This window comes from Saccopteryx bilineata, chromosome 8 (assembly GCF_036850765.1).
Source record: "Saccopteryx bilineata isolate mSacBil1 chromosome 8, mSacBil1_pri_phased_curated, whole genome shotgun sequence".
Lineage (NCBI taxonomy): Eukaryota > Metazoa > Chordata > Mammalia > Chiroptera > Emballonuridae > Saccopteryx > Saccopteryx bilineata.
In genome coordinates this window covers 85,539,346-85,564,894 of record NC_089497.1, presented here as the reverse complement: position 1 = coordinate 85,564,894, position 25,549 = coordinate 85,539,346, and the positions used below count along the sequence as shown (strand labels likewise).

At 36.5% G+C, this 25,549-nt stretch overlaps 1 protein-coding gene and 1 non-coding gene across 5 annotated transcripts in view; both read right to left on the bottom strand.

The window, feature by feature from the left end:
* Positions 1–243: 243 nt before the first annotated feature.
* SLC2A2 (solute carrier family 2 member 2) overlaps positions 244–25,549 on the bottom strand; it is a 34,247-nt gene continuing 8,941 nt past the window's right edge. For 2 of the 4 annotated variants that reach the window (XM_066241249.1, XM_066241250.1), the window contains exons 3-11: positions 23,910–24,155; positions 17,684–17,808; positions 13,829–13,944; positions 12,745–12,907; positions 11,704–11,891; positions 8,693–8,797; positions 5,312–5,413; positions 4,436–4,639; positions 244–4,348 (exon numbers count right to left, since the gene is read on the bottom strand). In XM_066241249.1, coding sequence (XP_066097346.1) covers positions 4,142–4,348; positions 4,436–4,639; positions 5,312–5,413; positions 8,693–8,797; positions 11,704–11,891; positions 12,745–12,907; positions 13,829–13,944; positions 17,684–17,808; positions 23,910–24,155 — 1,456 coding nt within the window. In that variant the 3' untranslated portion in view covers positions 244–4,141. Of the gene's footprint in view, positions 4,349–4,435; positions 4,640–5,311; positions 5,414–8,692; positions 8,798–11,703; positions 11,892–12,744; positions 12,908–13,828; positions 13,945–17,683; positions 17,809–23,909; positions 24,176–25,549 lie in introns of all 4 variants that reach the window. The other 2 variants (XM_066241248.1, XM_066241252.1) reach the window with 2 other exon arrangements.
* LOC136312314 (small nucleolar RNA U3) lies at positions 20,704–20,921 on the bottom strand. The gene has a single exon (XR_010726928.1). It is a non-coding gene; the product is annotated as a small nucleolar RNA U3 (small nucleolar RNA).

Sequence of the window (25,549 nt, the reverse complement as noted above, 5' to 3'; positions counted from 1 at the left end):
CTGAGGGGTATGCAGCATAATCAAAGGTCAAAATAATCTGGAGATATTTTCTCGGAACATATGTACCTTGATTTATCAATGTCACTGCATTAAAATTAATAAAAATAAGATTTAAAAAAATAAAAAGTAACTCACATATTGTCTTTACACTGAGGGTTGGAAAAATACTGGGGAAAAAGTGAGTATATACAGTAGTCCAATATTAAGTTTCTTAAATATATTTCTATATAAAATAAAACAACATTAAACATTTGAAAATATATTTATTAACATAAAGCCATAGTGCATATATACTCTTAACTAAAACTCATTTTTTTTTCCCCAGCATAATTCTTTCTAATATGTAACAAATAACAAGGCTACTAGTAAAAACATGAGCAGATGGCTCAGAGTGGTTTGCAATAAGCCCTTTCTTCTCACGTCACTGATACAAAATTGTAATGAAAAATTGTATTTTTAACACTTTACTCAGCACCTCTACTTATGACACTGTAAGCACAAGATATTGCCTGACATCGCTTTATTTGCTACATATCCAACAATAAGCCGGCGTTACAAAGTAGCTTATGCATGTACATTAGTTTATAAACTTTTGCAATTTTTGAGGATTATTAAGAAGGTTCAGGTGTATCCTGTGGTGATAGTTGTGTTAACTTACATTTAAATATAATATACAGTATTTTGTTTTGTACTTAGTATTATTCAAAGAAATAATATTGCATGCAGGCCTCTTAAAAATAAAAACTTAAGCAAAAATAAAATTTAAAAATACAATAAAAACTCTAACCTACTTAGAAATATCAAGTATGGGTTTCGGAACTACATAGCCTCCAATTTCCCCTGATTTTTACCTTCCCTTGTCTTTGTGAGATTGTTGCTTATAATAGGAGAATATTATCTTAAATTATAAATTTGAGACTATATTATGTATATGGTAATCCTATACCTTAATAGTGTCGCTGTGAGCACTAACTGTAGTAACACTTACTGAGTATCCCCTTTGTACCAGGCACTCTGCTTAGTACTTTACATTTAATCCTCACATATGTAAGAACATCAGAGTATGAAATCACTTCCACAAAAATGATAGAGTTCTATAAAAAGTGTGTTCAAACTCCCCTTTAATTTCCCTAGAATTGAATCTAAATAGTCAGTGCCAATTTTATTATTTATTATGAGGTATACCATTGATGACCTAGGAGTTTTTACTGGTTAGCTAGTTTCATTGTCCTAAAAGGACAAAGGATGTGTTAACAGCTTCTTATTTCACTTTCGTGTTTCTTTTCACCTCAGTAGTATCTCTCCAGAAAAAAAAATATGAAAGGAAAACAATGTAAAATTACTTAAATGTTTCTGAGGCAGAAAACTCAGAGTCTGAATTTCTGGTATTTAATTAGAACTTAAAGTGGTCTTTTGGGTTCTTTATTAAACCTTTACTACTTTATTCTCTTAGTAAATGAGAAGAGGAGTAATGATTTGGTTAAATCACAATCAATGCCTATAAAAATGTTCATATTTTTTTTTATCATTGCAACTTTGTGTTTCTCAAAGGCCATCAGCATCCAGAAGATAGCTATTTTCCTGCTCCACTATTCAGAGTCCCTACATTTTAATCCTTAGAGTTCATAGTTCAGCACAAAGGTCTCCTGAACTCTTTAGGCTCACTTGGACTGTCTTGAAATACTAAGTGAAAATAGTTTATCCCATAGTGGCCCAAAGGAAATAAAAATTAGTCAAAGTGAGAAGAAGCAATTCTGTTACTGGGATGGCCAAATTCCATAATGGTAAGCAACAACAGAAAAGCAAGCGCTGAGTCTTTTCATGTCAGTTAGAGCAAACATAAAGGTGATTGATTCAGTGCTTCACTTTGTGAGGAAAGAGCTTCCTGCTAAGACTTTAGTATCCATCAGTACTGTTATTTCTATAGTTGCAAAATTGACTGTGAGTGAAAGTTTATTTAATCATCAGTGTATTTTCAATTTGCCTTCAAGCACATAGAACAGTGCCTGGCACATAGCTGATGCACAATATAAGGTAGCAATTGCAACAGAACACCTTAGATAGCAGCTGTATACTTCTAAGACAAAGAGGGAAATGTCAAAAAGAATGATTATTTTGTATTAGGGAATCCAGACTTTCCAGGAAAAATAAACAAGGATTTTTGTCAAGTCTAAAGTTGAGCATTCATGAAGTTTCCAGAGCCCACCCTCAGATATCCCCAACCCTACCTCTTCAATCTGTTTAGAAACACAGTAATTCAGAAAACATTTTTAAACAAACAGCAATCTTTTACTTCAAATTTCTTAAGTTAGACTGCTTTCATTTTCTGGGTTTTGAGGAGATATACCAAATGCCTGGCTTCTCACTGAGTATATTTTATAACACAGCTCAGAAAACCAGGCTGTGCTCAATTAAAAGGCAAAACAAAACAGCTCAAAGGGTGTAACTAACAAGGAACTGGTTTTAACATAGGTTTATAATAAATGTTCATGGTTAACTGATAACTCATGCTATATTACCAGGTGAAACTTTTTTACTGTTTAATCTAAAAAAAACCCCACAACTATTTGGTCACCAAAGGAACTAAAATGTTGTTTGTTTTTTCCAAGTACTGTAAGATTTTAGTAAGTCTACCAAAAAATAAAAGTTTATTTTTACAAACATTTTAATATACTCGATAAACCATTCCACATGAAAATACAGAAAAAAAATTTTTTAAACAAAATGCAAATTCCAATGCACAAGAAAAAAAATGAGAGAAAGAGAGAAATGGAAAATTATCAGTTTTACCATGAATCTTATTATCACTAGCCCCATATCCTTCAGTATGAGGTCTGTGGATAATAAAATTCCAACTTAATCAGATTTAAATATGTAAATATTAATTGTATCTTCAGGTTTCTAATCACATGCTTAACAAAGTAATAATATGATATATTGAAACAGCTTCAGTTTCAGAATCTTATAAAGCAGGGGTAGTCAACCTTTTTATACCTACCGCCCACTTTTGTATCTCTGTTAGTAGTAAAATTTTCTATTCGCCCACTGGTTCCACAGTCATGGTGATTTATAAAGTAGGGAAGTAACTTTACTTTATAAAATTTATAAAGCAGAGTTACAGCAAGTTAAAGCATATAATAATAATCACTTACCAAGTACTTTATGTCGGATTTTCACTAAGTTTGGCAGAGTAAATCTTTATAAAACAACTTACTATAGTTAAAATCTATCTTTTTATTTATACTTTGGTTGCTCTGCTACCGCCCACCATGACTAGTGGGCTGTAGGGACCAGGTTGACTACCACTGTTATAAAGGCTAGAACTAGTAACATTAGAATGTCCTTGCTCTTTAGTGTAGCAAAATGAGCTAGACTTTTGGGTTTAATTATAGAGTTTTACTATCAAAAATAGAGTCTGTAACTTTAAAGAAAACTTTCTTTGGTAATATTTGATGCCATTACTGATCAGAGCCCATAAAATCTCTTAAAAAAATAAAACAATACTGCAAGATATAGATATAAAATTCTCAAAGAATAGTCACTTAAAAACACTTCCTAGCCCAGTGTCCATCAGTAGATGAGTGAATAAAAATATCTGTGGTACATTTACAAAATGGAATAATACTCAGCTGTAAAAAAGAAGGGAATCTTACCCTTTGCAACAGCGTGGATGGACCTGGGGATCACTATGCTAAGTAAAATAAACCAGTCAGAGAAAGACAAGTACTATATGATTTCACTCATATGTAGTATCTAATGAACAAAATGAACTAATACGCAAAATAGATACAGACTCTTAGATAGACAGCAGGCTGACAGCTGTTGGTGTGGAGAGTTGGGGGGCTTAGTGAGGCCTGGAGGAATTGAACAAAAAAAGAAACAGAAAAACCTTATGGACATGGATACCAGGGTGGTGATTGTTGAGGGGTGTGGCAGTGGTGGGCGGTGGAGCAGGGTATAGGGTGACAAATGGTGATGAGTGGAGGCTTGACTTGAGATGGTGAACACACAATACAGTATACAGAGGTTGTGTTGTAGTGTGCTCCAAGATCTGTATAACTTCGTTCATCAATAAATTCAATAAAAAAGAAAAATACCCCACATGCCTTCCTTCTTTTTTCTGTTCATGTCAGAAAGCAGGTTATCTTTGCACAGTCTCTGTTGCTCTGAGGAATTTCATTTTCATGTCAGGTTTTGGTGCTTGGGCTGAGCCACGCTTCTTTCGGAATTCTGCTGCAATTTCCTCAAAAGACTTTCCTTTGGTTTCTGGAACTTTGAAAAATGTTAATACAGTAAAGGTCAAGACCACTCCAGCAAAGAGGAAAAACACATAAGGTCCGCAGAAGTCCTGCATGGAGAACAAACAGAGGCCCAGTTAGCAGTTGTTTAACCCTATCTCTGGTTCAGTAAATATGCACTGTTTTAGGCTGCTTACCGCAATGTATGGGAAACTCAGAGCCACAACGAAGTTGCAGGTCCAGTTGCTGAATGCTGCTATTGCTAAAGCTGCAGGGCGAGGTCCTTGGCTGAAAAATTCAGCTACCATGAACCAGGGGATGGGGCCTGGCCCAATTTCAAAGAAACTGACAAAGAGGAAGATGGCTACCATGCTTATATAACTCATCCAAGTTAATTTATTCTGAGGAAAAAACAAAACAAAAACAAAAGTAGAACTGGGATCATTGGCTGCTTCTTCCTTTAGTTAAGTAGACCCACTGAGTGTAGTGTTGACATGGCTCTCTTCCTGATGATTACATGCAATTCAATACATGTTATTCAACCTGGAGACAAGTTTATTCTAGTCCAAGCCATCGTTAAACCATTTGAGATCTGTCATGGGGAAATTCTCTGGGTTAGGATTTTCTATGATTCTTAGTCACTCTTTTTCTGTGAAAGAGTCAGGTGAGGGTTCAGTGACCTTTGCTCCTACTAATTCTTGGGTTGCTAGGTAAGATGCATGTGAAGTAGTAGCTGAGGGTGCTGGGCTGCAGAGGTCCACATACTTGCCCGAGGTCACATAGGCAGTTAAGTAGCAGATGCAGCACTGGAACCAGTTTGGGGCTGACCCCAGAGCCTGCACTCTGACCATTAGATGCACTGTCTCCCTGCATAACAAGTGAAATTCCCTTTTTGATGTTCAGTCTCTAAAACCCCCAAACTAGTTATCTCTTTCTTTACATTTCTCCTTTGTATTATATGCTGTTCCTCTGGTTTTATTTCATAAGTCATTTTGACATACAAAGCACTTTAACCTGGAGAATAATTGCTATAATTTGGTAACCCCAAATCTCAGTGCAGTCATCAAACTCACCAGCAGCACAAGTCCCACGGACATGAAGATGGCACAGACAAACATCCCGCTCATTCCAATTAGAAACAGAGAGCGTCGTCCTGCCTTCTCCACAAGGAATACCTGGGGAAGTTTTAAATGTATAGGCATGATCCTTACATAATTTTTACTGACAAAGATGTCATTTTAATTTATAAAGCTGGAGAGAGGCAATTCTATTATCTCATCTTACTGATGTGGAAATGAGAAGGGGAGTGACTACAAGTCATTGACAAATACCTGCTTCATTATAGTCACATTGATTTAACCATGACATTCCAGAGAAAGAACTATAGTGTTATTTCCATTCTATGATTATCACTTTGGGTACAATATTAAGAGGTTATGCATCTTAGATCTCTTCCAATAGATTTTCTATATGTTTAAAATATAAAGTTTCCACATAAAAATGATATTAATTTCTCTCCTGGGAGTTTTTGCATGTGGACACCTGAAACTGTACAACTACTGAGGTATCAACTATTTTCATTTAACTTTCTTACTGAGAATGAAGTTGAATTGTGACCACTTACCTGGCAACATATGGAATTTGATCACTTTACCAAAACAGTCATGCCTCCATTTTTCTGGTGTGCCTAAATGTACTTGGTGCTGGGCAGGTATTCTCCATTTGGTAAGGTAAGACTTTAAAGCAAAAGGTTAAAGTGCTTTCTTATTCTAAGTCAGGAGATATGTCATTGATTCTTTTAGACCTTTGCATTAATGGTTAAGATTTACAATTAGCCAAGGCCACAGTTTGTTGGATAGAGTCTTGCTTGATCCTTGGAATACTGCCAAGGATGGTGAGTCACACACACATATAAAAACCTGTCATAATTTCTCACTTTGGTGAGTAAATTGGCTAGGTTCATCAATCTACCAGTAGATCAATAGCAATCAAATACCCTTAGTATAGTGAGCTTTGGCTCTGAAAATACCTGAGAAATATATATATATATATATATATATATATATATATATATATTTTTTTTTTTTTTTACCTACAGTGAAAGTCCCTTTCATTTCAGAGGCATTTTGTAATCCATTTCAAATCACTTCAGGATGCTAAGCAAAGCATCCTGGAGTGATTTAATTGTTGAGAAGGAACGAGAAAAAATATTCAGGTTCATGAAATTTCTCTATATGTGTTTGACTTTTTAATCATGACTTTCAAAGCTGATTTGATAACATCATGTCAAGCTATCAGGAAAATAGAAGCATTTCTTCAGGAGCAAGGGCTTTCATTATGTCTGTTTTTTTCTGTTCCTGAATAATTATTACTAATAGATAATAAATTCTATAACTACATGCCTTCAAAATTGAGTCAGATTCCCTTCTTGAGACCAGGTGAACATGCAGGGAGGAATGTGACACAGGGTGAGACTTGGCCAGGGGCTGGTGAGGCTGCTGATCTGAACTCTCACCTTTTCCCCAGACAGTGTCTGTCCCTCAGATCTTGGGAGCCCACTTAGAACTTGGCAGTCGCTGCTTCCCCCTTAGGCACATCTGCCTCCCAGTTCCCTCCATATTTCTTCCTGTTTGGTTTTCTCTCTCAAGATTGCAGGCTCTCTTCTACTGGCTCATAAGTATGGAAGAAAACATGAGATATGGAGGATAATTTAAAGTGGTGTTCAGAAAGTCTTTCTCTTTTCCCAACTACTCACTAAGAAAAAGGCTGCTTGTGTTCCTTCCAAATTGTTAAAACATTAATATATTATCAGTACATAGTTCTATTTGCATAGATTTATTTTGATTCATGGAATTCGGTAACATTGGTTAACTTGGGGGAGAGAAACTGGGTAACCGAGGGGCTGTTTTGCTTTAACTTTTCAAAAATACATATAATTAAAATATTTAAATGTTACTTGTAATTAGTTGTTAAAGATGGTTTTTTTTCTATTATGCCACTCACTCAAAAACTCTTACAGAATAAAAGGATGAACTCAATAAAATTATATTTAAAATAATCAAGATACTTCTTTCAAAACAACTCTTCCCACTCCAACAGGGTTGGCAGACATTCTTAGAGTTTGGGTTACTCAATCCGACAACTTGATGCTTCACATAGCAAATCCTGTTACAGATAAAAATGTTTCAATCATAATCTCTATCTTAGGAAAATATGCTGAAGTAGCATGTGTAAAAAATATTATCTCAGGAGACAGGAGAATGCAAACAGTTTCCTTGGATTGCATCCTAGTACCAGGCCTTTATTGATTTGGAGTGACCTTTTGGCTTGAACTGGCATTCCCTACAGACCCACTGGTGTTCCCTTGTTATTTGTTCTTCGCCCGCTTTTCCAAGGTCTGGACAAAGCTCCCTTTTGATCTAGGTGGCCAGGCTATAATTTATTGACCACCCTAAGGTAATAGTTAAAAGTCCATCTGCAGAGAATAAAAAACAAGTGACTAAAGTATATTGTGTATAGCACTGTGATCAAAATGGAAAAGTACAAGGTTTTTGAACATCTTGCATTCTAAGATAAAAATAAGCCCAATTGCCCTAATTTTAGAGTGAGTTTACATTAGTTGGGAAATTTTTGTTGCTTGTTTACTTTAAATTTTAGATTGCTATGTTAAATGTTATTGTTAAGATACTGGATCTTTCCTTATTCAGTCTTACGATAGTATATGACCTCTTCCCTTTGTTGGAAAAAAATTTAAAGAATAAGTAACATTTAACATTTATAAAAACTAAAATTTCAAAAATGACAATAACATTTCAACTTATATACTACTTCTACTCCATCCTATCAAAATACCACATAAGACGTGCATACAAGGAGCCATGACCTTGTGAGCTACCTGGAAGATATGCCCAACGGCCTAACTTCATAAGAATTATCTGAGTTTGGTTTTACTAGAAGCTTAGCTAACTAATTGAGAGGACCATGTTTATTTATTTTTAAATGTTTTCCTAAGACATCAGGATAAAAAAAATAATTTCAACCATGGAAGGAGAGGAATCTAGGTACAAGACCCACTACTGAGGGAAATGACAAACTGTTGGCTAAACCCAAGGGGTTGAAATATAAAGCAAAAGAAAAGAAACCTAAGGAGTAAGTCCCCGTGTTCCCCAGTAAGTTATTAATCCACAAATGAGTGACTAATGACCTCCATGCCAGTAGATAGAACAATTACAACTGGAGAGAACCAGATAACCTGCTCAGTTATGCCTAATCTCAATACAGTGGTTTGTTATTCACATATAGGACTCTTCCCATGACCCACTTTGGTCTTACATATGCAGAGCATGTAGACAATAAATCATTTATCACTTTTAGATCACAGGCTTAAAGAAATTTTTTTTACTTCCATTTCTGGACTGAGGAATAAGCAGAATATTCTTGGGTATTTTACTTACAGAAAGAGCAGTAAACACTGTGTTGATGGCACCAACTCCAATGGTTGCATAAACAGGTTGACTGAGTCCAGCTGTCTGAAAAATGCTGGTTGAGTAGTAAAAGATCTGCAAAGTAGTAACAGTCTAACCTTAATCAACAAGCCTAGCACTGGTGACTTTAAAACAATAAATATCTTAAGTGGTTTATTTTTGGTTGTTTCTATGTAACCATGGTGCCTAGAACTTCCTAAAGATTTTATCCACCTTCTCATTTTAGGGAAGGAAAACCCACAATTTTCCTTCAGTGTTTAAAGCTTCTGGTATATTTAGCTGAAAACTCTGCATATGTATTTTTTTATTTAAAAAAAATTTTAAATCTTGTCCCTGGACGGCTAGCTCAGCGGTAGAGCATCGGCCCAGAGTATGGAAGTCCCAGGTTTGATTCCTGGCCAGGGCACACAGGAGAAGCACCCATCTGCTTATCCACCCTTCCCCCTCTCCTTCCTCTCTGTCTCTTTTTTCCTCTCCCACAGCCAAGGCTCCATTGGAGCAAAATTGGCCCGGGCTCTGAGGATGGCTCCATGGCCTTTGCCTCAGGCGCTAGAATGGCTCCAGTTGCAATGGAGCAATGCCCCAGATGGGCAGAGCATCGCCTCCTAGTGGGTGTGCCAGGTGGATCCCAGTCAGGCACATGCGGAAGTCTGTCTCTCTGCCTCCTTGCTTCTCACTTCAGAAAAATACAAAAAATTTTTTTTAGATCTTTTTGTTAGGGTATAAAACATAAAATAGCACATGTCATAAGTGTACAGCTCAATTGATTTTCACAAAGTGAACTCACTTGTATAACTAATATTCCGATTAGGAAATGAATCCTTTCTTGTTTTCTCTGAAGCACCCAAATGTCTATTTTCTCAAGGAAACTCTTTCAACTTCTATCATTGTAGATAAAATTTGCCTACTCTTGTACTTGGTATAAATAAAATTATGTAGTGTGTATTACTTTCTATCTGGCTGCAGCATTCCCTTTGTGAGATTAACCTATAGCTGTATACGTAGACTATTCAGTATCTTTACTCTATAGTATTTTATTGTATTAATATACTACGATTTAGTTACCCATTCTACTACTGAGGGGTATTTAGGTAGTTGCCATTTAGTGTAATTATGAACACTGCTACTATAAAAATTGTAGGCTAATTTTAGAAAACATTCTAGTACAATCCTTTCAGTGAAATATTCATACATTCACACCTAGGAATAGGCTTGCTGGCCAATACAGTATGTATACACTCAGCATTGATAGATACAGCCAAACAGTTTTCCAAAGAGTCAGTTTACACTCTCACTGTGTGCATGAGAGTTCTGGTTTTATGCCATTTAATCCAAAATTTTCCACTAATCTCAATGGAGATGGAGAAATCTTGCTCACAACCTCCATAATAGCCTTTATTACTTAGTTACACTTTGACTTTATAACAGTCGTTTAGGTCATTTTTTGTTCTATCATCCTCTGTCATCCCTTCCCCACAGAACATATCCTCCTCTGCAGGCGTAGCTGATGCAGGAGGACTGTGCAGGTGATGCTCAGTGAGGAGTGGCTTACAGCACACTGCACACTCTCCCACTGTTTTCAGGCTGGATGCCTCTAAGTCGGGCACTGGGATGGAAGCTAAGTCAGGGAGGTGCAGAGAGATGAAGCATTGTGCTGTTGATTATGCAGCAGCTGAGACAGGGGACAGCAGTTTGGTGTCTGAGCCCCAAACTTATAAGCAGTATTAGATAAAAATGAACACCAAGGACCCTTAGTACGGGATGAAGACCGCATCAGAGCAGTTTTCAGCTTGGGTAGTGAGAGTGAGTTCTCTTTTTCCTTCACCTCATAGGGATTTCTTTGCTTTCCCCAGGTCTCCGCTCAATTCAATCACCAGCTACTCCCAAAGTGTCCTTTGTGGTCTGAGATTAGCTTGCTACAGAGGAAGCCCAAATCACATTTTTAACAGCAACTAAAGGGGATATACGATCTCCTTTGTTTAGTTTCTTAATAAATGCTTAATTATTTTCTTGTAGTAGCTGATTGCCAGTAAAACAATCTTAGTCTGCATGGTACAAGGTTTTCATTTTGAAACACCAAATCTAGCAAGTTTATTACTCAGCACGTTTTTCAATCATGTCTTTTCAACCACCCTCACTCCCCAAATATCAGTTCCCTCTCTTGATTATTTTGTGTGTGTGCTGTCTTCCTAAAGAGAGTGCAAGTTTCTTGGATGGCAGAAACTTTTTAGCACCTGAATATCTGGTATACTTCATTTAGATGGGAAGAACCACAGACTCTTTTGACTTAAGCTAATATAAATGTTAATTTTTTTTCTGTGACAGAGACAGAAAGAGAGACAGAAAGAGGAACAGATAGGGACAGACAGACAGGAAGGGAGAGAGATGAGAAGCATCAATTCTTCATTGCAGCATCTTAGTTGTTCATTGATTGCTTTCTCATATGTGCCTTGACCGGGGGGCTACAGCAGAGCGAGTGACCCCTTGCTCCAGCCAGTGACTTTGGGCTCAAGCTGGTGAGCCTTGCTCAAACCAGATGAGCCCATGATCAAGCCAGCGACCTCAGGGTTTCAAACCTGGGTCCTCCGTGTCCCAATCTGACCTTCTATCCACTGTGCCACTGCCTGGTCAGGCTAAATGTTAAATTTGATACTCAATTCTAGAAGCCTCTTCCTTGGTAATTTATTTTTCTTTGATATAATTGTTCTCTTTTTCCCTCTTTTATATTTATTATGACTTCTGCCTTTTAACCTTCTTAATAGACATATAATACTATTGAATATAGACATTTAAAAATTGTAAGCTAATTTTAGAAAACATATCAAACAAGACAGAAAATTAATGCTCACTTATTATTTTTGTGTTAAGACATGTGATGTAAACATTTCAAAGTGTCTTTTGGCCATTTAAACTTATACTCCTTTCCTGCTCTATTTTAATTCACTTTGCTCTTAATAAGTAGGGAATGTTCTTAAACTTACCCCATTGATTCCAGAAAACTGCTGAGCCATGTGCAGCATTAACGCCACTAGAATAGGCTGTCTGTAGCTGGAATTGGTGAAGAGCTGAATTATGGAGACTTTCTGTTCACTTGATGCTTCTTCCCTTTCTTTTCTCATCTCAGTGATGTCTTTGGTGACATCAGCACCTCCTCTGAGTCTTTTCAAGCCTGTTCCCCAAAATGAAACCACATAGTGTATATTATTTTGTATCTGGCTACAACATTACCTTTGTGAGAATAATCTATAGTTGTATTTGTTGACTATTCATTATCTTTACAATATAGTGTTTTATTAATATGCCACATTTAGTTATCTTCTAATATTGATAGGTAGGTAGTAGCTTCTTTTTAAATTTTTTAAGACTTTATTTATTCATTAGAAAGAGAGAAAGAGAGAAGAGGGAGGAGCAGGAAGCATCAACTCCCATATGTGCCTTGACCGGGCAAGCCCAGGGTTTTGAACCAGTGACCTCAGCATTCCAGGTCAACACTTTATCCATTGCACCACCACAGGTCAGGCAGTAGTAGCTTTTTAGGGTGATTATGAACAGTGTCCCACAACTCATGTCAAAACAAAAATAAATTTATATTTATTATGTAAATGAAAGAGCTACAGTTCTGCATAACCTTTTCTATTACATAAAAGCATGCACTTTGGGAATTCTTTTTTATTAAATTAAATCCTGCTTTTTTATTTCAAAAAAGCAGAACATTTGGCTTTGTCTTATGACAAAGAGAGCTATGATCCTTATTATTCCTGAAGAATAACCTTGGAAAGGTCTTTTACAAGCCTATGGTTGAGTCCAATACTCTGTCTGTGGTCTTCTGATTTAAGCTTGAGTGAATGTTTATGGCTACAAAATGGCATGTACCAATCATATTAAAGTGATCTGTAACTCTTCTTACGTGTAATTACTGACTTCATTTGGAAAGCACTGGTACCAGTTTAATGAGTCACCATTCATGCACAGTTTCTTATTAGCTGACAGCTGCAAAACAGTAGATAGAAGGTAAAACTTACTTTTCTTTGCTTTGTTTTCCTCATCCAACTTGATGTAAAGGTATCTGGGGCTTTCTGGACAGAAGAAGAGCAGCAGAGATTGTAGAACAGCTGGCACAGCAGACAGACCAAGCAAGATGTGCCACAGCTCTTGATTTCCCAGGATGAAGTCAAGGCCAACAATCTGCAGGGGTAGGGAGGAAGCATACCAATTTCACAACACCTGGGTCTGTCGTCTGCAACAATTGGTTGCATAAACCATGTTCAGGCAGAGCTGAGATACTATTTATACGATTTAATAGTAATTCCTGACAACTTTGATTCAAGTCTGCATCAAGATGAAAATGATTAGTAGTGTGTCTCACTTTAACTAAATTAGATACTGTTTTATAAAAAATTCATCTAGGTTTGTTTTCATGAACTCTTATGGGCTAGTTAGGATGGGAATTAACCAAACTTTTAGTAACATACTTGATATCTAAAACAACACCAAAAATTATGTATAACTTTGGACCTTTGTTAAAAAATTACTTCTTAATTTACCCAGAACTTAAGTAGAATGGGATAATATGGAGAGAGCAATTACTCTAATAAGAGCCAGTTTTGTGATTCTTATTGCAGTGATTTGCCCCCGAGAGTCATAGGTTTAGGGTTCTGAGGATTCCCCTCTGAGACCACAGGATAGAAGGAATGATAGAGCCAGCTGAACAAGAACTGGTCATCATTCACATATTCAATTTCAAAATAAGACACTCAAAACAAAGGAAACTGGAACAGCCAAAAATTTAAAGTTTCTTATTCTTTTAAATCAAAATGGGATAATTTAATTCTAAAATACCTCCAGAAGTTCAGGATTTGGCTTCTAGCTCACCTCCAGTGCCAACTCAACTGCAACTCCACTGGGAAAAGAGAGGACTAGGGTAGTGATAATTTAGGTTTGAGCTAAAAAGCTTATGCCTCCACACCACATCACCTCTACTGCCACTGGGGAAACTATATTTTTGGATTTTTTTTCCTGTGTTGGTCTACGGTGAGAGTGGACAGTCAGGTATGGAAAAGCTGGGTAAAGTAGAGGATGGGTAAAGTAGGGGAAGGGAGTTTTTACCTGACTAATAAGAATGCCAGTGACAATGGCCAGCTGGTGAAGAGCGCCAATAGCACCCCTGAGTGTGGTGGGAGCGATCTCACCAATGTACATTGGGACCAAGCCTGAAATTAGCCCTGCATGAGACATAAACATAAATGTTAAAGTAAAGCCAAGACCACTCAATAACATTAATTTGGCTTAAGCACAGTCAATATTCTGATGGAAAGTCTTTTTCTGAGTTTGTTTAAAGGAAGAACCCACAGATACAGTTCTGTTCCCAGCCACAGACACAGTTCATGTAAAGAATACTTGTTGATAAGATTCCAAATGAAGTTGTAAGTGAATATGGGAATAGTAAGATATGGTTAGTCAAGAATTTCACAATTATTCATAGCCTAGTCTTATTTAATTTTAAAAAATCTAGGTTAGTGTTGAGTTTAAATCATAATGCCTTTGGATGTCTTAAGAAAAGACATGAAGAATGTGAAAACAGTATTCTTTAAAAATAATATTTCAATCTAGATTCATGGGATTAAAGGAAATTAGAACATATCTAGGCCAATATCGTTACTTGATCGAGGTGAGAAATGACTTACCTAAGATCACAGGGCAATAGATTGTTAGCACAAAAACTACAAGCCCTGTCTGAATTTCCCTGATATGGAAGTGCCTCAAGATCACTGTTAGAGTGGCAGGAGACTTAGAGAGGTGAAAGGCGGTAAGGAATTCAGCGGCTCTTCTCCCAATTACTCCAACCAGAGCAAGCTAGCTTCTTCTTTATTCTCTCCAAATACTTGTTTTCAGAAAAAAGTTTTATTTAAATAAAGGTTTTTGGTGCTGAAAGGGATAAAAAAATAGAAAAGCACTAAGCCATTCTGCTTTCTATAATTTTTTTAAATGCAGATGTGATCAGTCATGTTGGAAATGGTGGAGTTTCCAGCCATTTGATGAGCATATAAAAATATTAGAGACTATTAATAAGGTAAGGCTGAATTCAATGTTTGGCATTTTCATAAGAACTTAAAAATAAGATTTGTCAGAAGCTTCCTCTTAGAGGAACTGCCTACTTATCAAGTGGAAGTGGATGATGTTTGGGTAAAAGATACTTTCAGGAACTATTTCGATACATGTTTTTTAAAGCTTTATGTTGTTCTTAATATTTTACACAATTATTCGCACGGTTGATATAGCATCTTAAATTCTGCTGACTCTCATGTGTGGTCACTCTCATGTGTGACCTTAAATAAGAAAAAAAAAAGCTTACTTATTAGACTCTAGTCCAGGCTGTATGATCTTTGGGTAATACCTACTATTATACCTCAAGAACAGAATAGTGTAGATTATGTCTGAAGTCACATCAGCCTGAAGTAAAATAGCTTTTCCTATAATTTTTCATAACTTTGATGCTCAGAATAGAACCAGACATAATTTTAAAAGATGGCTAGTAATAGGTTGCTTTACAATATATTTATAGCATTTCTTTTCAAATTTACAAAAATATTTTGTATTTTTACTGTATTTAAATTTTTTCTCTTTAATTCCAACTTATTAATGTTAGAAAATTTAAAACATAGTAAATAAACTTTTCATTTCAATTTATACATTTATTCTATCAATCTGTCCTATTTGATAACTAAATTTTCTTAAAGATTTGAAATTGCATTAATGAAGAAATTATATTTAATTTTTTGACATTCAATATTATTTCTACTAGTTTCCGGTATCCAGCATAGTGATCAGACAATGATATAATTTACAAAGCGATCCCCTTGATAGTTCTAGTACCAGCGGCACCGCGCATAGTCTTACGATGATATTGGTGACTTTGTTCCCTATGCTTTACTTTATAGCCCTGTGACTATTTTGTAACTGCCAATTTGTACTTCTTAATCCCTTCACCTTTTCCACCCAGCTCCCCAACCCTTCAGCCTCTGGCAATCATTGGTCTGTTCTCTGTATCTATGAGTTTCTGTTTTACTTTGTTCACTTGTTTTGTTCTTTAGATTCCACATATAAGTGATACACATAGTATTTGTCTTTGACTGACTTATTTTACTCAGCATAATATCCTCTAGGTCCATCTATGTTGTTGCAAACAACAAGAGTTCATTATTTTTAATAGCTGACTAATAGTCCATTATATATATAGTATACCACATCTTTTTATTTTTAATTCAATTGTCTATTAATTGGTCCTTGGGTTGCTTCCATATCTTGGCTATTGTAACTAATGCTGCAGTAAACATAGGATGCATATATCTTTATAAATTAGTGCTTTATGTTTCTCTGGATAACTACCCAGAAGTGGAATTGCTGGGTCATAGGACAGTTCTTTTCTTTTTTTTACTCTATTTTTAAAAATGGAGGAAAAAAAAAGAAAGAACAATCATGATTTAGACTTTTTTGATAGTGTTATTTGCATTTTCAGAAGAGGAAACTGAGACTTATATTCAATTAACACATCTAAGACCAGACAGAGACTAGCCAGACTTGATTCCATGTGAATCCAAAGAAACACGTGGGTTGATTTTTCACTTTAATAAAGCTATCCTGGCTTTCAGTTATTTGTTTTAACGTTAAAAACAATGAAAAGAGAAATTTAATTAATTTTAGACTTGTTTCAACTGATCATTGAAGATACATGCAACTCAAAGTAAAGTGTTATACAATTTTTATATACCACTTTGTGCCCTTGCTCGTCCTCTTCCACTGCTAATGGAGATTAGTTGTTTGAAATTGCTAAATTTGGGACAATGGGTTAAAACCTCAACTCAGAACTATCAGGGCTTCACTAGTACTGACAAGCTAAAGATTTGGCTGTTTTAGAGATTGAGTGATCCTCCCTATGTTCAGGCCTTTGCTGATTAGTTGCTTCTGAAAGTTTGAAAAGTTATTTTCAAAAACTAATGATTCCAGTACTATTTTTTTGTGACAGAGAGAGAGGGACAGACAGAGACAGACAGACAGGAAGGGAGAGAGATGAGAAGCATCAATTCTTCATTGTGGCACCTTAGTTGTTCACTGATTGCTTTCTCATATGTGCCTTAATGGGGGGGGGGCGCTCCAGCAGAGCCAGTGACCCCTTGCTCAAGCCAGCGACCTTTGGGTTCAAGCCAGTGACCTAGTACTCAAGCTGGTGAGCCCGCGCTCAAGCCAGAGACCTGGGGGTTTCAAACTGGGGTCCTCTGCTTCTCAATCTAATGCTCTATCCACTGCGCCACTGCCCGGTCAGGCTGACTCCAGTAATTTAGATAGCAAGTTCACGGCAGGAGCGTCCATCCTTTATCCTGAACCCTCTACCGGCTGCGTCTTCCTGATCCCTCTCCCTATGGTCACTGCCACTTCATGCCTTCACCTGGCCAGGTCTGAACCTGACAGGGTTAGGCAGTGTGGTCTGAGAGATGGACCCAGTGTCAATGTCTTTCCAGACAGAAAGGACAAAGACACAGGCATCCAGGTAGGCCACAGGGCAGAGTTAGAGGTTTGGGGTATATCAGCCTTCCACTGTATACTGCACATCAGGAGTAATAACAATAGCTAGCATTTGTTGGCAGTTTATTTTGTCAGGTTCTATGTTGAACATTTTACAGATATTCTCACAAGCATCCTACATAGTAGATATTATTCTCTTCATTTAATAGATAAAGAAACTGAGAATTAATCATTTGTGGTCACTTGACTAGAAATTATGTCATTGCCATCGGTAAGAAGACAGCTTCACAGCTTAACTTAATGCTATTGCCTATCCCTTTTGTGATGCCACCTCAGGCTCAAAATAGTCCCTGCATGTTACTACATCTGCTTTTAGAATAATTTTCAGACAACTGTGTGCATGTGTGTATTTGTGTGTGTGCGCGCGCATGTGAGACTTACCACAGTAGAGTCCTGATATGCCTCTTCCTGAAATTACAAGGATGTGAGATGGTCCCAATTTCGAAAAACCCATCAAGAGAGCTCCAGCTATTGAAAGAATGTTTGCTATCAACATGCCTTTGATTCTGAAATTTTAAAAAACAAGAATTTTCAGTTCAGCATCAAACCTTGATAAAATTATCTGCATTCAGAGCATGGTGAGATTTTTTTACTTTGGAGATTACTGTATTCTCTCATGTAGAAGATGCACACACTTTTCTGAGAAATTTGGAGTCTAAAAACTGGGTGCATCTTATATAGTGGTTGTAGATTTTTTTACTTGCGTTTCCTGCTTTTTCACACTTGTTGTCTTTGCACTCATTGTTGTTTCACACTTGTTACTGGTATATTATGGTAGGTTACGTTTTGCCACATTTTGCCCAGAGATGGCTCAGAAAAGATTTTTGTACAGTGCTGAATTTAAGATAAAAGCGATCCAGTTTGCAGAAGTGAATGCAAATTGTGCTGCTGAACATGTGTGTTCCTCCTCCAAATAAGAAATCAATCCAAGACCGGCTATGGGAACAAGAAACCCTACTGAAAACGCCATGGCAGAAGAAGGCAATGAGAGGCAACTCAGTAAAATGGCCTGATTTAGAGGGAATTGAGGATATGGATCGAAGAGCAAAGAACAATTGGAATTCCTGTGTCCACAAAGATGGTTCAGCATGAGGCAAGAAGAATTGCTGATGACAATTTGACACCAGCAGGAAGAGTGAAGAAACCAACTGTAGGAGAAGTTTGTACCTGGGTGAAAAGATCCTGGGATAATATCAAGATTGAGACCATTGTCAAGTCATTTAAGAAATGTGGCATTTTGCCAGGCTTGTGATGGAGCAGTGGATAAAGCATCAACCTGGAATGCTGAGATCACTGGTTTGAAACCCTGGGCTTGCCTGGTCAAGGCACATATGAGAAGCAACTACTACGAGTTGATGCTTCTTGCTTTTCCTCTCTCTCCTTCTGTCTCTCCCTCTCTTTCCTCTCTCTAAAAATCAATAAATTAAAAAAAAAATTTTAAGTGGCATTTTAAATGCCATAGGTGAAACTGAGGACAAGGCAATATATGAAGACAGTGATTCATCATCAGACACAGATGAGGACAAGCTAATGGATGGGAGTTTTGATAGTGATGAGGAGTTGTATGAATTTTATGATGAATAAAACTTGAGTTCAATAACTTTATGTAATACATATTTTTTTCAAATTTCAGGCCCCCAAATTAAGGTGCATCTTATACATGGAGAAAAATGGTAATTTTGCTGAAAAGGTTAGTTGGGGTCTTACACCATAATTGATACTTTAGTTTATGTACAAACTGAAGCATTAACAATAAGTATTATTTATAATGGCAGAATCTGGATTTCATGCACCTGATTTCCACATTTGATGCAGATGATTCAATTGTGGTGACTAGTTTAAGATAAAACTCTAACACATTTCCAAATAGCTAACAAATTAAATTTTCTAAGAGTTGATTGTTTTAAATAACAATTGCCTGATGATAGCTAAATTCAATTCTGTTCTTATAATCTATGACACCTTGCTTTTTTCTTTCTTTCTTTTAATAGTACAGGTTTTTAGTTGATGTAGATCATAAAAGGAACTTTTAAAGTTAAATTTCCTTTATTATGAATTATTGTGAACTAAATTAAAACATACTCTTTTTATTTCAAGCCTTATTATAGAGAATTATAATTATTCTTTTTTTTTAAGCAAGAGACAGACAGGAAGGGAGAGAGATGAGAAGCATCAACTCGTAGTTGCAGCACCTTAGTTGTTCATTGATTGCTTCTCATACGTGCCTAACCAGGGGACTCTAGCTGAGCCAGTGACCCTTTGCTCAAGCTTTAAGCCAGCAATCTTTGGGATCAAGCCTGCGACCATGGGGTCATGTCTCTGATCCCACGCTCAAGCCAGCGACCACGGGGTCATGTCTATGATCCCACACTAAAGCCAGCGACCACAGGGTCATGTCTATGATCCCACACTCAAGCCAGTGACCCCACACTCAAGCTGGTGAGCCCACAGTCAATCCGGATGAGCCCGCACTCCAGCCATCAACCTCGGGGTTTCACCTGAATCTTCAGCATCCCAGGTCAACGCTCTATCCACTGTGCCACCTCCTGGTTAGGCTATAATTATTCTTATTTTAACATTGTATGTCAGCATATTTTCAGACTCTATGAATCAATGTTAATTTATGTAAAATATGTAAAAAAGCTGACAATAGCAACAAAAACATTTTCAAAATTAATCATATGAAATTTGACATTTTAAGATATTTATTTCTATTAAATGAAAAGGTGAGGGTATACAGAAGCCTTCTTCAAAGTAGATGATGATAAATCAATGAAATAATCTGAGTGAGGTATGGAAAGGTTTGTTTGTGCCACAAAGAATGTAAGCATCTTGTTCTGTTCTATTTCAATATTTTAGACTTTAAAAAGTGGGTTTTTTCTAGACAAGTATATTTAACACCAAGCAATTTGGGGGGAAAGTGAACTATGTAATCTGATACTGCAATGATTGCCCATCAACGATGCAATAGGCTGGATAATGTCTTCCAAGAGTCCACATCCTCATCCTCAGACCCTAGGAATAAGCTACCTAATATGACAAAAGGGATTTTCTAGATGTGATTAAATGAAGGATATTGGGGTGAAGAGATTATCCTGGATTATCCAGGTGGACTCAACTATGTAATCAGAAGTATCCATATAAAAGGAAGGCAGGAGAGAAGGTGATGTGATGATAAAAGAGGAGATTGGAGCGACGGAGGAAGAACAGGCCGAGGAATATGGAAGCCGGAAAAGGTCAAGGAAGTGGGTTCTTCCTCAGAACCGCCGGGGGAACCAGCCCTGCTGACACCTTGACTTCGTCCAAGTGAAACTGAATTTGGACTTTACACTTCCCAAACTGCAAGAAAATTAATTTGTGTTTTTTTTTTAATTTTTATTTTTTAATTTTTATTTTTTTATACCACTCAGACTGCATTCTCTCCCTCTCACTCTCCCAAAGGAAGAGAAGAACGATCATCAATGGCAAAAGGCAGTTGCAGAAGCAACACCAAGAGCCGGCTTCATGCTCAGGAGAGAACACTGCAGCTCCTCCTCGTGGCTTCGGGTACTGAGTCTACACGATCAGAGATACCTCTCTAGTACCAAACTATAGAAATGATCCCTGAAAATATAGTCTTTAATTTGTGTTGTTTTAAGGCACTAAGTTTGTGCCTCTTCATTAGAGTAGTAATATATGGACATTATCAGCTACCCACAGGCAGGGGAAACAGGATTTAGTGCTGATCAGCTTCAGAGCTGCAGAGTAAAAAAGACAGTGTTTCTCTGTGAAGGGCTATTCCCTACACAAGGACAGAGGGCAGGGAAATATGTGATCTTAAAAACTATTACTAGCTAGCTAGTATTATACTCTATTGAGCAGGGGAGGGGAGAGATAGAAAAAAAGAAATTCTCAAAAGAGATAGCCTGAAAGTTTTGATGCCAGATTGTTCTAAAGTCCCTCTTCCTTACCGCCAATGAATGCTGGAGCACTTTATATAACTTGAACGGTTTTTGCTTCTGCTCAGACATGAGAAATGGCCAAGAATAAATAATCTAAAAATACTTGAAATGATTAAATCAGGGAGAAAGAAATATATTTCTAAGGATATTTCCTTAAATTTTGCTCTAAATACTCCTGTTATCATAGGTGTCATTATTGACCTCCTCCTCCTCATCCAAGTAAGGCTATGTTTGCCGCCCATTTAGTCTGAGCCAGACAGTGTTCCTTCTCATTCAATACACACAATAATGCCACAAGGTAGGTGGTATTATTATTATTATTTTAAATTATAGGTGGGAAGAAATGTCTTTGAAAACTTAGGTAACTTGTTCATTTTCACACAACTATTAAGTGATAGAGCTGAGACTTGATCTGTGTGAAACCAAAGGTTAATGCTTCATTTTAGTGAGTTCCATTTTCCATACAAAAGAAGAAAGCACCGCAAGCAAGTTATGCATGCTTTCCTTGACCTGTGGCAGTGTGGACTGCATCGGCCGTGGTCTCTGCATCATACTCTTATCATTGAATTGTAAGCACGCAGTCTCTGGGAAAATTGAACTTGAGACCCCAAAAGGAAAATTAATGGCCACTGATCTCTATTGATTATTATACGATTACAAGGAAACTTTTTTCTTAAAGCAGTAATGAAAAAATACATTTTTATTTACTTTAAACCACTATAGTAATGACTCTGGCAGTAAGGAAAATCATGTCATTTCTTAGCAAATCACCCCTAGAAAAATAGTTTTATAGGAGAGACAATTCTTTTTTTCTTAATTTTTAAGTTTAAATTATTAGTTTTACAGTTGTTTTTCATGGAGAATTATTTTCCACTGAGAGCTGAAGAAAGCCTCACTTTTAGTTTCCATAAGTCATTTGATAAATGGTCATTTGACATTGTTTTGGGATATGACCGGAGTTGAGAGGACTTGTATCCTGGTTCTATTACTAGGACACCAATTAAATGTTGTAAAGTAAGACACTGGACCTTTCTGAATCTTATTTTTAAACGAGAGACACCAAGGGCTTGAATATTTTCTCTGGGGATGAGAAGAAGTATAAAAACATCAGTAGTTGCTAAAAGACTTAGTTTGTCCATATTTTAAATTAAATTTGTTTAATTTTATTTATTTTGGAAATAACTAATTTAGAAAAATTTCCAATTACTGGTTACTATTTAAACCAATTTGTTACAAATTAAAATTATTTAAAAATTTTTCAAATGATAGCAGTTAATGAACTCTAATTTATGGATTCTGATTAAAGCTTAGCTAAAACATCAGTAAGTTAATAAAAATGTGAGGAAATAACCATTTTCTTTAATGATAGAGGAAGTCCCTCTCAAGTACGAATATGAATGAAACTTGGAGTCACATACTGCACGTGACTTGGAATCTTATTATACAGAAGCTCCAGTACAGAGAAAGAAGTTATCAGAACTTTAATAACCAAAAGGATAAAATTATAATTTAAACTAGAAATTTAAAATTTTGAATAAATTGTAATTCAGAATTGCTAAGATAGTTATAGCTTAGCCCATATTATTTTTATTGTTAAAAGTTTTATAATTTTCCATATTTGTATATTTACTTATTTTTATTTTATTATTATTTTAATTTTCATTGATTTGAGAGAAGGAAGGAGAGGAAGGGATGGGGAAGGGATGAAGAGAGAGAGAAGAGAGCATCAACTCACTGTTCCAGTTAGTTGTGCGCTCATTGATTGCTTCTCATATGTGCCCTGACCAGGGAACGACGTGCCACCTCAGTGTGCCTGGACGGTGCTTTATCCACCGAACAATCCAGCCAGGGCTGGATATTTATTTTTATCATCAGAAAAAGGTAATTAAAAAACAAAAGATGTGGACTTAAAGAGTAGAAAACAAATTTAAAGAAACAATCACTTGGTTTTCTAATTTTATTTTTCTCTTTATGTGGGGTGAGGGGATTTCAAGTATGTTACATGATTAAGTAAAATTTGAATGTAAAGGAGTTATGTAGATGTTTTTAATCCAAAACACTTAACAGAAACCAAAGTAGAGAAATAGGAGACACCACTGGCTTCCCCTTTGATTGGGGCTTTGAAATAGCAGTAGCAGCAGCTATAAACTCTATGCCAAATATACTGAGCAATTGGGGATTGGGAATATTGACTTGATCTTAGGAATTGACTGATTCAAATGTCAAATTCTAATTTGAAGATGAAAAACTGGATGTCTGAGAAATGGAGCACTTTGGTGAAGCAAACAATGGACTCCCATGTTAAAAATTCCACTCTAACTCTTTCATGGAGCTCCCGAGTTAATCATTTGTGCAGTGGTTCTTACTATGTTTCATAACTTAGAAAGCCATAGAATCAAAGCAGTTATTTAAAAATACACACCAAACTCACTTTTTCTGTAAATGCCTCCACAATTAAGTAGATTGATAGAACAAATTTTTTCCATTATTTGGTTCAACACTGACCTAAGTCTTAGGGTCATACATTGAAAAAAAACAAACAAAAAACCTCTAAAACTATTCCACAGAAAGAAAGATGATTTCTTTCTAAACTATTGATAATTCTAATAAACCCAAATACTGTACTAAAATTTCTGTGTTTATGCTCATTTATGAAATTTGCTTACCTTCCAAGCTGGTCCCCAAGCCACCCACCAAAGAAAGATGCAATCATTCCACCCACTGCAAAGCTGGACACAGACAAGGACCAGAACATGGTGATGAGGCCAGAAGATGCCACAGATTCTTCCTCAGTCCAAGGGGGGGTTGGTGTTGAATTCCTGGGGTGTGGGGTGCTAGGCAGCTCCTCGGTACTGTCAATAGCATAGTCGTTGACAGCTTTTCGGTCATCCAGTGGAACACCCAAAACATGTCTATAATGGGTTATTATTATCTGAGTAAATAAAAATTTAAAAATAGCTTCAATATTTCAAACATTCTATACATTTGCTTTTTTTCTTTAGTTGTGTAAACAGGGTCATCCTTATTATGTGCATTATACACGTAGATATTTATTTATAGTTGACCATATCCTATGAAACAAAGGTCACAAGTTTTAGTGTGAGCAGGACCCAGGCAGGAACAAATAAGTGAAGGAGGCAAGGAGACCTTTGATAACTAGAGAGCTGAAACCCTTTCTCTACTACTGAGGCCATAACAACGAGTATGGCCCGAAAGAGCAATCAATCCACCTGAAGGAGGTAGCTGCAAACGTGAGACTAGTGTTGATGACCTCTAATTTTTAAAAAGAAGCTGGAAATATTGGTTTTTATGTAAAACTTTCCAAGTTTTAAATATTGTCTACTATTCAAATTATAAATATTCCACAGGCTAACAAAGTCCGTTTCCACACCAGTGTTACCTCTATACAACAGGATTTAAATGGACTTATGTAAATATCTTAATGGAAACATAAAATGGATATTTAAAAAATTGAGAAAGTTAAGATTAGGCCCAAAATAAAGTTAGCATACAACAAACAATAAGTGATATATCCTTGTTAGAAGTAAGCTATGATTTAGTAATAAACTTCTGAGCAGCCAGTGCATACAAAGGAAAACAATCATGTATATTCATGAATTCCAAAGATTAATAAAAAGACATTGGCCCCTGAGAAAGTATTGAAACCTATGGATCCTTACAGAGTTCAGTGTGTAATAGAATGAACAATGTTTAAAACTAAAGTTCCCAGAGCCATACTTTATAATGTGTTTCAGTAGAGGCAAAGATCAAATGAAAACAAAATCGAGTGAAGGTACATCCTTCAGGCCATCTTCCTTCTTTGTCATTCCTCTCAGTGATGATTTGGTAACTATTCAGCAGCAGTGGGCTGACAGGGACCTGTAATGGAGCTGCCCTTGGTTGCCAGTTATGGGCAAAGTCCTATGTGGCAGTCAGCTGAGTGAAAGAAGTGACATCCTCTTAGGATAAAAAAAGTGTGACCAAGACATTTTCCTCATTAGAAGGCCACACAATCTGGATAAATGTATGACAGGTTATGACAGTCTCGACAGATGACTTTTTGAGTTTATGATGCTCACTTTCATAAAAAGTTTTTAAAATGTAGACGTGTTTTGACTTACACAGTTAGCATTGGTACTTGTGGACTGCGTGGGTGAACTAGTTTGGTTGCGTGTGGCGGAAGAATACACAGTACAGTGTACAGTACAGTGTATTTATGTCCTTTTCCTTTTTCTGTGGCTTAGTTGTGTTTTTGTGTTCTAGATTATGACTTTACAACTGTGTTAGATAGGTAAGTAACTTAGGC